Source organism: Littorina saxatilis, linkage group LG1 (genome assembly GCF_037325665.1).
Source record: "Littorina saxatilis isolate snail1 linkage group LG1, US_GU_Lsax_2.0, whole genome shotgun sequence".
NCBI classification, from domain to species: Eukaryota; Metazoa; Mollusca; class Gastropoda; order Littorinimorpha; family Littorinidae; genus Littorina; species Littorina saxatilis.
In genome coordinates this window covers 90,707,650-90,723,541 of record NC_090245.1, presented here as the reverse complement: position 1 = coordinate 90,723,541, position 15,892 = coordinate 90,707,650, and the positions used below count along the sequence as shown (strand labels likewise).

Genomic DNA, 15,892 nt, shown 5'->3' with positions numbered 1-15,892 from the left:
ACGCCATATAAGTGTTGATCATAATCATTATTAAATACATTTTTTATGCAAGAAAGATACGAGTGGATAAATCTGTACGTATAAGACAGTTTAACAGCTGAAGAGGGAAGTTACTGAAGCATAACCTTGAATTGACTATATGCTAGTGTCAACGAGTCTAAACACAGAATTGGCGAACTTCAATATTATTGTCCGAAAAGTCGGAACTATCTCAGACAATGATGAGTTGGCCGTTGAGTCCCCTGAACGAGGAATGGCAAAATGAATCAACTTCTGACAATTATAATTGCTTTACGTGACGATGTTGCTTTATATAAAACGTAATGGCGGGGTTCTCTTTTATTACAAAACCGCCCTGATATGGCCCGTCGTGGTCGGCTGGGCGTTAAGCAAACAAACAAGAAGTTTTATTACAAAATAGACATCGATCCCTATTGATGGCATGGTTTGCATAATATAGTCTACTTGCCAAAAGGAGTACCTGGAAATGTCTGTTCCTGTAAACTTTTATGACGGAAATGTAATCTATAGGGTATGTAGAGTCAAATTAGCTTGGTTGCCTAAAGCCGATGGGTCTCGATGGTGGGGATGGACAGAAGGAGAGCAAGCACAAAGAGGAAGGTGAAAGAAGGCGAGCGATGGACGCAGCAAACCGGACGAAGATTGCAGAGGAACTGCAGAAGCACTCGCACCCTCTCATTGTTGAGTCCACTGACCTGTACAACATCGTCAACGGGCAGATCGCGCCAGCAAAAGAAGGAGATATGGTTTCAAAGTTTGAATCGTTTGCTGTAACGCAAGAGCAGTAGAGTTCTATTATTTTCCTTATTTTTGTGTGACATTGATTTGAGCGTGAATGACGTTTACCTGCCATCTTGGCAGCCATCTTGCATCTGGGTGATATCAGAACGGCTTCCCAGCCTTTGGAAACATGGTCAGCACTAAGATCATGAATCTAGCTGCTTTAGAAACCCAGATATGGCGAGAAATGTGTTTTTAGATATTTTGGCGGCCATCTTGGATTCTGTTGACAGGATTGACAAACCAACCTCAGAAATGAACCCGCTGACATCAAAAAACCCTATATTGAGGTATTACACGACTCTTTAGCCCATCTGGATCAAAAGTTATATATTGACCATCTTCAAGATGACCGTTGGGCGGCCATCTTGGATTCTGAGAATTTCCCAAAGTGCAACTTTAGGCAACCAAGCTAATTTGACTCTCCGTACCCTATAGATTACATTTCCGTCATAAAAGTTTACAGGAACAGACATTTCCAGGTTTCATACATGACATAGAAGGCTGGCTGGTAGACTAATAGTGGCTAGTTAAGGTCTTTCTCAAACTAATTTAAAGTGTAACTAAACAAGCAAAAAGGAAAAACGTCGTTCAGCAACTTTTACACTTTGATATGAAGAAGGGCCTCATATACTGTCGAACTGCGAAAAAAAAAATTTTTCTCTCACTCGGACACTGTTTGACGGACATGTGAAGTGCGCGCCAGGAACGACAATCTTCTTAGTTTACCTGATTAATGCCCTTAATTTTTGGTTCTGGTACTTTCAGTTCCGGCTGTTGTCATCAATCTACCAAAATAAAAGATCAAACGGAGTTTTCGATTTTTATTTCATGGTTCAGAAAAATGTTGCTTATTTTCTGAAGTCAACCGTTTTAGCGAATCTTTCTTTGATTCTTAAAAGTCATTTCAGATTTTTGAAAAATAGTTAACGGTTAGTAATTACCAATACATCGTAAACAAACATATCGATTGGTTTTGGTAAGAAGACACAAGTGCGATGAATGTGGTACCAGTATTTTTGTGGTAAGTAAGGATGCATTTCTTTGCTGTAAGCACATTTACAATGCACATTTAATCTGTTTAGCAACATAAACGAAAGCATGGTACAGTGCCGCTTGTTTGTGGTCTATCTTTTCGCGGCAGATGCGTAACAATTAGGGTCTCAGTTGGAAAAAGCTGCTCGGAACCAGAGCAGATTTGGCTTGGGTTCTTTGAGTGTGAATGATCGACGAGTGGCTTGACATTTTTAACGAATCATTACTGTAGCCTACTTGAAACCATCATCTGTTTCTGAATTTGTCATCAGTTATGATTGAGCAGTCTCATAGGAATCGTCCATAAAATGTTAAACCGAAAAAGGGCAGACGATTCTGAATCACACAGGCTGCTGTACAAAATCAGATCTAAAACGATATTTTGAACTGCGACGTCTGCGTAAATGCCCTGTAACAAAATACCTTGTCCTGGTCATGTGTATACACATCAGCTTCAATTGGGAAGATCAGTATTTTATATTAATCACAAATACAAGATTAGAAATAGTTCTGAAGATCGCCTTTGATTTCAGTTTCAGCGGCAAACTAGCAGATCTGTCCAAACCGGCATCGTTTCATGGTTGAAACTTGAATAATCCCAAATAGATCTGAGTGGGGGTAAGTTTTATAGTATTTCAATTTTTTACGGCAGTTTTATTTAAAGATAGTGTAGTGGATGTCTCTGGTGAAGACTACAGTTATATGAATTTTTTTGTTGTAATATTAAAATGATTGTTCTTTATTTACACAATTGAATAATTTGTATTTATTTGTTTGCAGATGACTGCATACTGAGTGCTCCAAGAACATACGCCTGCTGGCATTTTGTGTCTTTTCTGAAGACGTCGAGGCAAGCAGAAGTCACGGTCCTGGCCACACACACACAATGACATGAACAAGAAATGATATTTTTTCATGGGCATATCCAGTATTAAAACTTTATTACCATGCAAACGCAACGATAAGAATTTAGAGAAGGTCATCGGTCACACACACACACTGGGCGGATCCGGCCTTTGTATTCTAAGTGACGATTTTGGAAAGAAGTTGGCTAATTAGTTTGCTCAGGTTGCGCCAGATCTATCAGTTGTCCTTGTTGTGATTCAAATTTTTCTTCTTAATATATTTACTTTTTTGGAAGGTGTATTAGGGGATGTTTCTTGGCTCGGATTGATCCATTTTCCTTGTTTTTATCAACATTTGTCGGACCCCCCCCCCCCCCCCCCCCCCCCCCCTCCCCCAAGGAGGTTGAACGCTTCGCGTCTTCAACTAAACGCTTCGCGTCGTCAAATTGTCCCTAAAAGAAATTTGGAATCTCCCCCTTAAAAATGATGTGATCCGCCCCTGCACACACACAAACACACACAAATAGAGAAGTAATAAATGGATACAGTTTTTCTTTATTTAAATTACAATCAGATGTGGTCGTAGAACAGGCACTGTAAACAAAACCTAGCATGATATACCACTTGTGTGATGTTTCGGTCAATATATATCTTTATTTTCCTTTCAGAAATACATTGGCGTTTTGAATGTCAAGGGAAGTGATACAAATGCTGCAGCGGGCTATCAAGAACGCGAAGGCAAACAAGGTAAATACCTACTTCTGACATTAGTTTACTTATTAACTCTTTCTATACTGGCCATTATCTCCCCAGTCTCTCCCCAGAAACTGGCCATTTGCATGGGTTTGCAAACAAATTCTCAAAAATAAACAAAACAAGATGCAGCCTTCAAACTCATAGGTTTTATTGTGAATATATTGCTAAAACATATGCCAAAGTTTGGTTTCATTGTTGTGAAAAAAAATAAAAATATGATGTCCAGAATTTATGGGTATATTTTACGCAATACGAACAAGGGGGTATGTATTTTGACTTAGAAGCATTTTTTCTTATGAAGGCTCTGTTTGCAACAAAACTGTTTACTTGTATGAAGATTGTGCTTACACAAAATCATAACAAATACAAACTGATTTTCCATTTGGTGGTCATGTAAGCATTGTGAACATGTCCGAAAAATCTGATCACACACCATGTGGTCGACATGCAGACCTGAACGGCCAGTGTATGGTGGCAGAGTTGGAAAATAGGAAAAGATGCCAATCCTTCATCAAAAACCGAAGAAAATCGTCATTGTAATAAGTTTGCTTTATTCTAAATCAAATGACTAGGATAGATGACAGACACAACGACAAACACATTCAATTCTATGTAAAACATACACAATGCTCATGTTAACAAGCTGGCCATAACAATGTGCCCATCGTGCATGAAGTGTGGCTTTGGTCGGATCAGTAGCCGTGCTTTGTCTGCGATACTAAACATGAAATTTTGTTAAAGCGACGATTTAGCAATGTTGTTGCTGCTGCTGCTGTCTGTTCTTGTCACATCTCGTTTTTTTCCCTCCTGATTCTGAGAAGAAGCTGTTTAATTGTGATATCAGGCCTAGGAACCCCTGATTTTCACTTGGAGCATTCTCAAAGAAACTTAGCGTATGTTAAGAAAAATGAGTGTTCTCCACACTTTGTCTTTTGTTGTTCGTTGTCGTTGCATGTCTACCGTTCCACAGCCACCTACTATAGCTGATGGGGTCTATGTCGACCAAAAGAATGGGATTCACTGTAGGTCGAGTTCCTGTAGGTGGATTCTCTGTATACCTAAGACTTTAAAATTGACAATCTTGTATACAGGGAATACCACAGGGTGTAGTTCCTGTAGCGTTTTGCTAATATCAATGAAAGTCACGTGATACTTGGCGACATCGTTAGAATTTGATGTTTTTCGATCTTTTTTTTTAATATTTCTTAGAAATTCGAGTATGGTTTGCAAGTTTTATTGAAAAACTGCACCCTGTGGGATTCCCTGTATACTAGATTGCCAATTTTAAAGTCTTAGGTATACAGGGAATCCACCTACAGGAACTCGACCTACAGAGAATACCACTCTTTTGGTCGACATAGACCCCATCAGCCCTACTATAAGTGCAAGTGTTAAATGACGTATAATAATTTCCACAAAAGACTGCTTGCAGAGAATCATGTGATGCCAATGACAGGTAAGGACATGTGGTAATACATACTACGTTTTGGAACCAGGGAAAATGCAGCACAAATTATTTATCAACCAAATTGATTGACTTGTGCACCACGACAAAAGTTTTCTTTGATCCATAAAAGGTCTTTTGCCAGAAATATTGCTCTGAACATCAAGTACCCTGCAAGGTGTCACACATTTACATTATTGAAATAAAAAGAAAACACACCAGTAACCAGGTTAGGTACGTTAATATCTATAATCAATATCTCGGCACGTTACTGCCTTCTTCGGGATGGTAAGCTGAACATTATTGAACAAAATAATCGGTTTAGATTGTATACTTTGATTCCTGAACGAAGAAGCAGAGGTACTGCATACAACTAGGACTGTAATATCAGCTTTTGCCTGAAACACACACACATACACTTATAAAATTAATGCAATGTCATTGTATGAAGCCAGAACAATCACTAACTTACATAGTTGGTCACACAATTACCCATCACTGAACAATAAATCGAAGTCGGGTGGATTCAATGACTAAAGCAGTAAAGGCTTTGAAAAAACCCTCATCACAAAACATCCCCCCCCCCCCAAAAAAAAAAATAAATAAATAAATAAATAAATAAATGAAATAAAACAGGTTGTGTATATAGCGCAGTAAACACCATGCAGGTACAAGCAAAGATTTGACAGTGATTATCCTTGTTTTATATAGCACACATTTTCTAGTTTTGATCTCTCTCTCTCTCTCTCTCTCTCTCTGTCTCTCTCTTTGTCTGTCTCTCTGTGTCTCTCTCTCTCTCTCTCTCTCTCTCTCTCTCTCTCTCTCTCTCTCTCTCTCTCTCTCTCTCTGGAAAGTAATTTATTGACCTGTGGGTTATTTGCGTTTGTATACACATTGGTGATTCGTAAACTATGTTGAAAGAGATTGTCAAACAATATCATATGGGGTGTCTTTAAAAAAAATGTATATCAACAAAATCTGTCATTATTATCAGGCACACGGTTTTAACAAAGCTATGTCACGGAATGCAACATAAGTGGCTTAAAAAGTCGTGTTTTTGTGTGTGCAGGATATTCGCTAGGACAGGACCTCAAGCTGAACCAGCACAACAGCGATGCATTCTTCCATGGCTTCCACAAAAGTCTTTCACCTATAGCGGGCATTGCATACAGATAAATTCTTTAGACCAATTATACCTCTGTTCCCATGTTAAACATGGAATAATTCTGGACAAATGCGAGGACGTCAGCTTTTTTTTATTTTATTTTTTTTATCATTTTACTTATCATTAAAACTTGTTTAGATTTCGATTCGTAAACCATTTACAGTAATCCTTTGTTTTTTAACTTTGTTCATCTTACCACAGTCACTTCGTTGTTTAGATTTATCATTAAATTTGTTACCATTATGCAGGAAAAATGTAGAATAAAACCAGGAGAGCTTTCGGTAGAAGATATTTCCTGTGTCAAAAGTTAATGCTTATTCTGATTGATGGGTGCTCCAAACTAAGTTATTTTGACTGCCTTATTCGAATTCATTTCCAAGACAGGGCTGAGAAGTGGAGAAGCTTTGGAGAATATCGTAAAAATTGTCTGGGTGTTTATGCAAAACTTTCGAATATGTCAGATTTTACTTTAGAGATTTTAAATACTGTTAACTGACAGAAATGCTATAACTTCTACACCAATTGACTGGATAACTTCATATTCAGCATACTTAAACTTGATTTTATGCATGTGCAGTTCACAAAGTGGCAAATTTTTAGGTTAAATTATCTAACTTTTGCATCACCAATGACACCAACGCTTTCGTGTCTGAGGATTGCCCTGAACCTAGCTGTAACTGCATGCTTTCTTCAGGTCATCGATAGCCTGGGGGTTGAAGGGGATGTTTTTACATACTCAGACATTCAAAATAATCAAAAAGGTAAAAGCCTGAAGGGTTTAAATTAGGTAAAAATGGCTACCGCTCAATGTCAAAACTCGTTCTGTTTAGTCGACCCCCGAATTTGGAGAAACAAATTAAAATTGCACAAAAGTCAGACCATTCAATTTACAAAATTGCCACTTACTGGAAAGGCAGAACATAAACTGAAGATAATGAATACCATATATAAAATAATTGGTTCAACAGATGCAGAAGTAATTTGTATGGTTGTGGGTGTCCTTTTTAGGGGGGTCAACCCTGTAGAAGAGACGATTTTCTTTAATTATCAATCCGTAATATATTGTTTGTTATGCATACAAGATTAACATTGACAAATACTTCAAGACTCCTCATTGATCTTAAGAAATGTTGTGGTTTTTTTTGTTACTGACTGATTCACTTTCTATTCACTTTACTCTACATAAGTCACGACAAGAAAAGCAAGGGAGGTAATTTCTTCGGAAGAGGTAATTCTCTCCCCTCAGAACGATTGTTGTAGTTTGTTTGATTTTGTTCCCTTCTAATAAGTATTATTTAAAATAGATCTTTACATCTTGATGTGAAAGGCGCAGTACCCCCCTCCCCCCAGGATGTTAAATTCTAGGTTGTGTCCATGTAAAATCCTGATCCTAGTCAAGATCCGAGTTGGTTTTTCATGCAACTGTGCCTCTTTATGCCACTCAATTAGACATACTTTGCAATCCATAATTGCACGAAACTAAGTACAGGAAATACGTTGTTGTCGTGTTTTTAATATTACATAATGAAATAAAAAATGTCACAACTGGTTTCGTGTTGGGCTTTCTCTCTCTGTCTGAATCTCATAATTACTTACTTCTGAGGAGCTTACATTTATTGTTACAATTTTTGTGGATATGTTATTAAGTGTGTCTGTGTTTCTATCATTCGTTATCAGTGTGGTTAAAAAAAAAGCACACGTCAAAGTAATTTACCCTTCATCATTATCAAAACATGCAGATACAGGCAATAAATATTTGTGATACTTTAAACAAATACAATGTTTGTTTGTTGCGTTTTTTCTTTTTTTCAGAGCAAACACACATCGTATTTGTTCAAACGTGTATATTCTGCACTTTCTAATACCCTGCATGGATCTCCAAATCAAGAATAATGAAAAGGCGTCTAATAGCCCTGCAGCACTCACACGAACATGATAGAAGCTTGCATGCATGCACCCAGGCTCGCTGTCTTCGGCTAAAAGAGCTTACCGTTGGATCTTCGCTCAGACAAATGTAGCTGTCTTGTCCACTTGCTCCTGTCGCATAGATCTGCAATGTGCAACATCATCTTTGATTGATAAGTCTGAGGCACAGACAAACACACACGCGCGCACATTTGCGAGAGAATGCACGTCAGTCTATTCAATCAAACAGTATAAAAACATACCACAGACGTGGTGGTGGGAACTGGACATTCGCCGTATTACAAAATCAAGAGATTCATTTGTGTGTGTATGTTTAATCAAAAGTTCATCTTGCGCACATTCAGTCTATATTGTAACAGGACCCATCCCGTAAAAACTTCGAACAGATCTATTAAATTCTGAAATCCTTGACAAGTTTTTTTTCAATCATCTGTATCTGACCGAAGTAAAAAAAATCAAAAAATCAGCCAGTACACGCATCTACCCCCTTACACGACAATACATATGTGGCGAAAAAAGGAATCGAGGGGGGGGGGGGGGGGGAACAAGGAATAAATTAGATCCAGAAATAATTCCACTTCATCATTCCAAAATTCAAGTGTGAAGTGATCAGATACTGTGGTAAAGATACGTGCTTAGTATCACAAATGAAAATACAAGACCTAGGGTTTTAAATCAAGGAAACAATTAAAGTTAAGGAAAGATCAACAGAAATGTCGAGAACATGTAAAATATTGTACTTACAATCTGTTTCAGCATGCTCTTCGAATAATAATCTTCCAGTCAGCCTCGTGCTTACGACTTCGACAGGATGTTGCCTCTCACGCTGAGCCAGTACATTTGGAGTGAATACAAAGGCCAGAGATGCAGTACAAGCACATTAGTTAGATCCAATTCATTTACATTGCTACCTTGCCCAATTTATGGCTATTTCTGTTGGTAACATCACACATGTGGCAAGCAGTGCTTGTTGCCGACTCTGCTGGGACAGGCAGCAGACGATTTTATTTAGGAACCAAATTCTGATTGGTTAAAACATAAAACCGGAACTCAAAGTACCACTTGTTCTTTGGAAGTATCAAATCAAGAACAGATAAGCAGGTAAATCTGAAATGGGTTCAACACTTTTAAAAAATCGTAGTAAATCAGAAAACACAGTAAACGTTGGAAAAATCGTCCAGTATCGCTTCTACAGGTCTATACTTGGACAAAACATAAAGCAATTCAGTAAAGCTGACACTTCAAAATGTCTGTTTAGTTACACTTTAAGCACAATATTAAGGTATGAGCATTACTTATCAATATTCTTTCTTTCCTCTTTTTAATCACCTCTTTAAACTGTTTTCTTTTTTCCCGTGTTGCCAGAAAAAGATACATCATCGAGAGGAAGTGATTCTTTGCTGTGGGTGCCTCAGGCCGGACCGATATGACGTCAGCTATGAGTTACCATACAGAGGCTACGTGCCAGGGGAGACAATGTTTCCGGATTTCCGCTTTCGCAACTTCACACGCAATCCCATCAACATCTTTGTCAGGTTACAAATGGTAGGTCTACCTGTCTATCGTCTTTTTGTCTTTCTCTGTGTAAGTCTGTGTGTGCCTTAGTCTACGCATACTTGCATGCATTCCTTACCTGAGAGACAGACAGACTAACAGAGAGAAATATACATAATCAAGCGGGACCACTCTCTTAAGATATGAACCCTTCTGCTCTTCTGATGAACTCCTGTCTTTCAAGTTCCTTTTGGCATCTTGATAATAAATAAACCCATTGAACGCTTTGATAGCTTTCATACAGCATTTATTTTGTAGTCTAACCTGGTTCTGTTTATTTCAATCTTCTGTGCAGATTACAACATACAAAGCCAAAACGAGAAGAAAAATTACAACTAAAGTGGTTGCAGAGGAAAAGAAAACGGTTCACAGAGCGGAAGTGACGAAATGGGAGCCATCTTTACAAGTCCCTGCACTTCCGCCCACGGGTCTTGGTGGCTGTCACATTATTGATGCTCGCTTCTTCTTTGAGGTGAGAGTTACTTTGTCCACCTCACTCAATATTACTTAGTACACTTGTCTCGTTCAATTTGTCAATTGCATCGACAAATCACGGACGAGGTGGAGGCATTTCTACTCAAGCCGTTCAGATTCACGAACATTGTTTCAAGTTTGTTTGCCTGGAGTCAGGTCTGGAGTTTCACATGCTTGATTCTGCTTCAGTTAATTGTTATGTAAATTTAAAGTTTAGTTTACCCGGGGAAAAAAACCACTAAGACAATGTTGACGACACAGGAACGTGTACGACGTACACTTAGACACGACGTAAGGGCTTGAATTAAAAGGCAGCTTCAAACCGTGCAACGCTTTTCTACATACCTATGGGGAAAATGCACATAAACCAGGTATATAAGGCTCTGTCGCCCAAAGCCTTTGTCCATCTTAGTGGTCAAACGCTCCTTATTTGCACCGATTATGAACGAGTACAATCCAACGTGCCTTGTTGCCTTGGTCCGGCAGCCCGTAACTGTTCCTTGAGAAGGGATCCAGACACAATGTTTTATCATAAAACTGCGTCAACCACAAAATGTAACTCCTCTCTGAAAAACAAAGCCTTTGTCCATCTCAGTAGTCAAACGCTCCTTATTTGCACCGATTATGAACGAGTACAATCTAACGTACCTTGTGAAAGGATGGAGACACAATGTTTTACCATAAAACCGCGTCAACCGCAAAATGTAACTCCTCTCTGAAGCAAAACCACTACATCTGAATGAGATACATGTAAATAACGTAAAGGGCCGCGTCACCCAGGTCGTGGGTCCAGAAGGCCTCTGCGTCGATGCCCTCCCTGGTGCCGTTGGGGGACTTGAGCAAGGGGCCTGTCGGGTTGCACGTGCTGCAGTTCTCTCCCCTGAACCACCAGCCTCCCTCGTGCTTCTCCGCGCAATTCACCTTGTTGTTCTCGTCGTTGTCGTTGTCGTAGGCGCTGAACTTGGCCCCGAGGAGAGGCGTGAAGCAGTCCCCGAGGAAGTAGGTGGAGTTGTCCCTTGTTTGACGGAACAGCATGCGGTATCCGTCTGCGGACCCGGTGATCTGAAAGTGCTGGTACAACATGAAGACGTTGCTGCCGTTCTCCAGCCTGCACGACACACGGAGCTCGTAGCTCCGGCTGTTCGTCAACTGGTACAGCTGCGGACAAATTAACATTCGCGCTAGTTCATGTCCCGGTAAAACTCTGACATTTTCGGAAACGAAATGGCAACTGCTCATGATCATGACATTGATCCTTTGTAAAGCGCTTTGAACTTCGGATAAGGCGCTATATAAATAAAGAGAATAAAAAAAATAAATGTAAACACACAAAAATACTTTGTCTGAGAATTTGTACATGGTAATCCACAAATCAATGTAACAAATCAAAATCTGCGGCTTAAAATTAAACAGAACCAAGAAATACTTTTTGATCATGACAGCTAAACTACTCCGGCTGTACGAACCTTCTCCAGGCCAAGCCAGTGGTCGTTCTCCAGATCTCCGAAGCCTGCTTGGTACTCGGAAAAGTTACGGTTGAAGCTTGTGGTGTCGCTCGACCTGACCAACACATTGGTGCGAGTGTTGTTGTTGTTGGTCAGCTTCTTGCAGTACACAGAGAAAGGCTGGTCGGACAGTAGTGGATGGATTGTGTACTCACCCGGCGTTGTGTAAATGCCTTTGTCATACAGATCTTTACAGTCTGTAAAATGAAAAAGAATAAGAATGGTTCGATCGCTAACACGCCTTGCTTGGTGTAAATGTCCTTATCAAAGATATCGTTGCATTGTGTAAGGTAAAAACTGCAGAAAAAAGATAAGGAGCATTTATACATGAGATGTTTGGTGGCGTATTGTCAGACCAACTTTTTTTTCTGTCGGAGGGGAGCATATCGTCTTCTGTTTCATCTTAATCGACCGAGGCCGCAAGATGTAACAGAAGGCGATATGCTCCCCCCCGGCAAGAACCTAACAGACATCGTTTTTGTCATCATTTTGGAAGAGCAAAAGTACGCACAATAATTGACAGGGTGCCAATGTTGGGAACGTAATTATTGGAATGCAATTCAGGGCACCTATGTACGTCAGAAGTTCAAGCGAAAACGTCATACTTGTATGTGACGCCGAACGTAAACTGACTTTGCGTCGCTTTGCTTCGAGTCTAAAAATGCACAGAGCTGCCATCATATGTGCAGGGCCGGACCCAGGGGGGGGGGGTTCCAGGGGTTCCGGAACCCCACCCCTGGAAAAAGCATGTACCTTGCTTTGAGTGGGTTTTTTTTTACTAGTTTTAGCACCAAAACAATGCTGCTCTTAACCCTCAAAACAAGGCCCAGAATGCACCAGATTGCACAGATTTTAACCGTTTTTCAAAAAATTTCCGGGGGAGCATGCCCCCGGACCCCCCCCCCCCCTAGTTAAGCAGGCGCGCGCTTGTGACTTCGCCACTTCGCTGATTTGCCCCCCCCCCCCCCCCCCAAAAGGAGGAACCCCCCCTTACAACTCATTTGGTCCGGCCCTGTATGTGTGAGTAAGTTTTTAGCGTTTCCCTTTTCTTTTACGTGTTTTAAGACTTTTCGTTGTGCAATTTGCAAGTTACAAGTTGACCATGAGTCGTCGTAGTAATTATCAACATTTATTTGGTCTTTCAGAGTGAATGTGTACAATCGTTGTCCTCGGAAACACGAATCCAAAGCCTCCACGGTTCCACATATCAAACAAACAGTCTGGTTGGCCTTTACTTTGACAATCCACGTTCCAAACTCAAACCAATTCACTGCTTGCTTTGTCACATATGAACATTGTTTTTTTTTTGGTACCCAGCTTGTTATGAATGAAAACTCGTGAAAATGATGACAATAGTTACTATTTCCATATCCCACTTGCAACCCTCTCGTGACACTCGAGTGAGTGGAGAATGAGTAAGTGCGGTGGTTAATTCACATAGTCTGGCACATGACAGGTTCCTTTCTCTCTCATGAACCCCATCATGTCAGCTAACACAGATGTGTTCATGTTGTTACAAGGGACAACAACATCCTTCAACTTGAACACATACGAAAGTCGAACTGCCTGGATCGTTGCAGAACAAGATGTGATGTTGCAGAATGAATGTCGTAACTGAAACCAGTGTCAACATCAACATTAATTCAGCACAACAAATGCCTACTCTGTTCAGAACACTGCCAGGCTGTTGATTTTTGGTATATGTTTACGTGGATGGGTGCTCTCATTCCGTGCAATTGCCTTAAAGGCACACTCCTTTAAGTTTCAGATCTAGCCAGGCCCATGGTCTCAAATGGCCCATGGTCTCAGATCTAGCCACGCTTTTACACACACACACACACACACACACACACACACACACACACACACACACACACACACACACACACACACTTCAAATACCCAAAATGAACACCCTCACTGCTTGCTCTTGTGAGTTGGAATTTTTTGATGAATTAGATTCTTAAAAAGACAATAGTGGCTTTTACGGAGAATTTTTTTTTTTTAAACCTCCCACCGTGCACAAAGAGCACGTAGGATGTTCATCGTTGGTATGTGACCAATGATGGTCTTTGGTATATTGGTATAATATATGATGTTCTTGTTCCACGTAGAAGTCTGGCCAGATCTGAGACGGTGAGCTGAAGTGTTTTCACGGGGAGAACTGTGCCTTTGGGATTAGGATTAGGATAAGATTTACCCTCATGGAAATTCGGGCTGCTTTCTCCCCGGGAAAAGCGAGCTGCCATACATACGGCGCTACCCATATTATTTTTTTCCTGCATGCGTGTATTCATGTTTCCTGAGACTTAATGCCGTGTGAGATGGAATTTTTTTTACTTTATTCCAAGTCCCACGGGTATTGGATGGACATTTTTATCTATGCCTATACAGTTTTGCCAGGAAAGACCCTTTTGTCAATCGTGGGATCTTTAACGTGCACACCCCAATGTAGTGTACACGAAGGGACCTCGGTTTTTCGTCTCATCCGAAAGACTAGCACTTGAACCCACCACCTAGGTTAGGAAAGGGGGGAGAAAATTGCGGCCTGACCCAGGCCTGAACACGCAACCTCTCGCTTCCGAGCGCAAGTGCGTTACCACTCGGCCACCCAGTCCCTGTGATGGCTGACATTGTCGTTCAAACGGGAAGGACTGTGTGTTTCAACGTACCGCCATTGTAGGGTGCGCAAGGCTTCCCTCTGAAGCCTTCAGCACACACACATTCACCGTCCGGTCCCATTGTCTGTCCGGTCTCCTCGCACTTTATCTCCTGTAAAGACCAAAACGTTTTGACCTTGCTAAAACATTGTTTGCCATTATATCGCTGTACGCCATGCAGGGATTCCTGCTCACGCAGATCATCAGCACACACACAAATATTTTTCAGAAAATTCTAAAGGGATATTCCTTGGTTTTGATGGAAAATGGTACTTCAAAAAAAAAGGCGACAACACACACATCCTTAAACAAACCATAACCACAAAGACACACAGAAAAACACAGACACACGCACACACACGCGCGCACACACACTCACACACACACACACACACACACACACACACACACACACACACACACACACACACACACACACGCATTATATGCTTCAGCAATTTAAGTGACAGAACTTACTGATTCAAAGTACTTGGTGTTCTTATTAACGCCTCGCTCCATATTGGAACAATTCACTCCAGAAGTTGCGTTGCACAGATAACACAGTTCCATTGTGCCGTCAAAACTGACTGACTGACAAGGACTGTCGGGTCGGCAATGCATCCCACACTCTAACAGACTCCGGACCTCCAGAGTCCGATAGCAGTGGGTCTGTGAGATGACCAGTCCAGGACAGCGGTCGCTTCTGGACAGCCGTTTTTCCTCCACTTGAGCCGTATTGTGTACGTAGCACACGGAGATCAGTACAATCAGAGCAACAGAAAATTTTCTCGAACCAGAATTGGCCATCGTTGTCGATGGAAAGAGTATTATAGAGTTGAACAACAGCTGTAAAAGCCCGATGGCGTTAGGGTAGAACAAAGTAAACGACCTTGGTGACTCAGTCTTGGTACATGAACATGGAGTTAACTTGTAACGGGAATATTAAATGTCCAGATGAAGAACAGAAGTGAAAAGACGTATTTGTGTGTGTTTTCCCCTCAGGCGTGTTTTGTCGCATTGCCAGTCCTTGCCGGCAGCAGACAATCGCTGATGGATATCCTCCTATTTCCTACTCTTTTACCAAAACTTTTACAGCAACAGAAGTTGTCCTGAATTTCAATACAGTAAACTTTGTCTGCATTACCTTGTTAATCATATACACGTCGCCTAACGACACGTAATCCGACAATTAGTCAAATGAAACTGACGGAACCCTGTGCAACTGCAGGCTGATTCGCCCATAGGTTTTAGAAAGATCAAGCTGCTCTCAAATCAAGATCACGAACAGGCATGAGAAACGATCGCATATAATATTGAAATCCAAAGTTTTGAAGTCTTCCAGTGAACTACAATAAAAAGTAGGTCGCTTCCATCCAAAGCGTTGAATTGTATCAGTGATCAACGGTCGGAAATAAGTTGCATGTTATCAAACTATTGTATATTGCGTGCCACTTCCCCTTTGGGACTCCACACCTCTCGACTATCTCACTCGGAGACCATGGAGACGGTGTCAGGAAAAATGCAAGTCGTGCGTGACGAAGACAGACGTCGCCGCGTTACCTGCGCGCTGGCCGAGATACAGAGATGCTGGAGTAAAGGTGCCTCAGTTCAACATAACCTAAGTCCTGTTCAGCCATGGTGTATGAATCCACTGTTCAGACCAAAAAACGTAACAATAAAGAGACTGCCTGTCTGCTTTCAGCCGTAGGCTTAAAATGAAAAAATAT

The 15,892-nt window shown here is 40.9% G+C and overlaps 2 protein-coding genes and 1 long non-coding RNA gene across 5 annotated transcripts in view; 2 read left to right on the top strand and 1 right to left on the bottom strand.

Moving 5' to 3' along the window:
- LOC138945386 (arrestin domain-containing protein 2-like) overlaps positions 1-15,892 on the top strand; it is a 37,187-nt gene that overhangs the window by 15,336 nt on the left and 5,959 nt on the right. For both annotated transcript variants that reach the window (XM_070316827.1, XM_070316819.1), the window contains exons 4-5: positions 9,338-9,517; positions 9,822-9,998. In XM_070316827.1, coding sequence (XP_070172928.1) covers positions 9,338-9,517; positions 9,822-9,998 — 357 coding nt within the window. The remainder of the gene's footprint in view (positions 1-9,337; positions 9,518-9,821; positions 9,999-15,892) is intronic.
- Positions 1,632-7,465, top strand: LOC138945485 (uncharacterized). 2 transcript variants are annotated; one of them, XR_011449012.1, is made up of 5 exons: positions 1,632-1,825; positions 2,370-2,454; positions 2,617-2,702; positions 3,350-3,428; positions 5,951-7,465. It is a non-coding gene; the product is annotated as an uncharacterized lncRNA (long non-coding RNA). The 2 variants fall into 2 exon arrangements; XR_011449011.1 differs by having other exon boundaries at positions 1,634-1,825; positions 2,617-2,686.
- Positions 9,790-15,851, bottom strand: LOC138945422 (microfibril-associated glycoprotein 4-like). The gene is made up of 4 exons (XM_070316856.1): positions 14,643-15,851; positions 14,178-14,277; positions 11,467-11,702; positions 9,790-11,158 (listed from the first exon to the last, which is right to left on the bottom strand). Exons 1-4 carry the CDS (start codon positions 14,970-14,972, stop codon positions 10,730-10,732), a joined length of 1,095 nt encoding a protein of 364 aa, XP_070172957.1. The 5' UTR covers positions 14,973-15,851; the 3' UTR covers positions 9,790-10,729.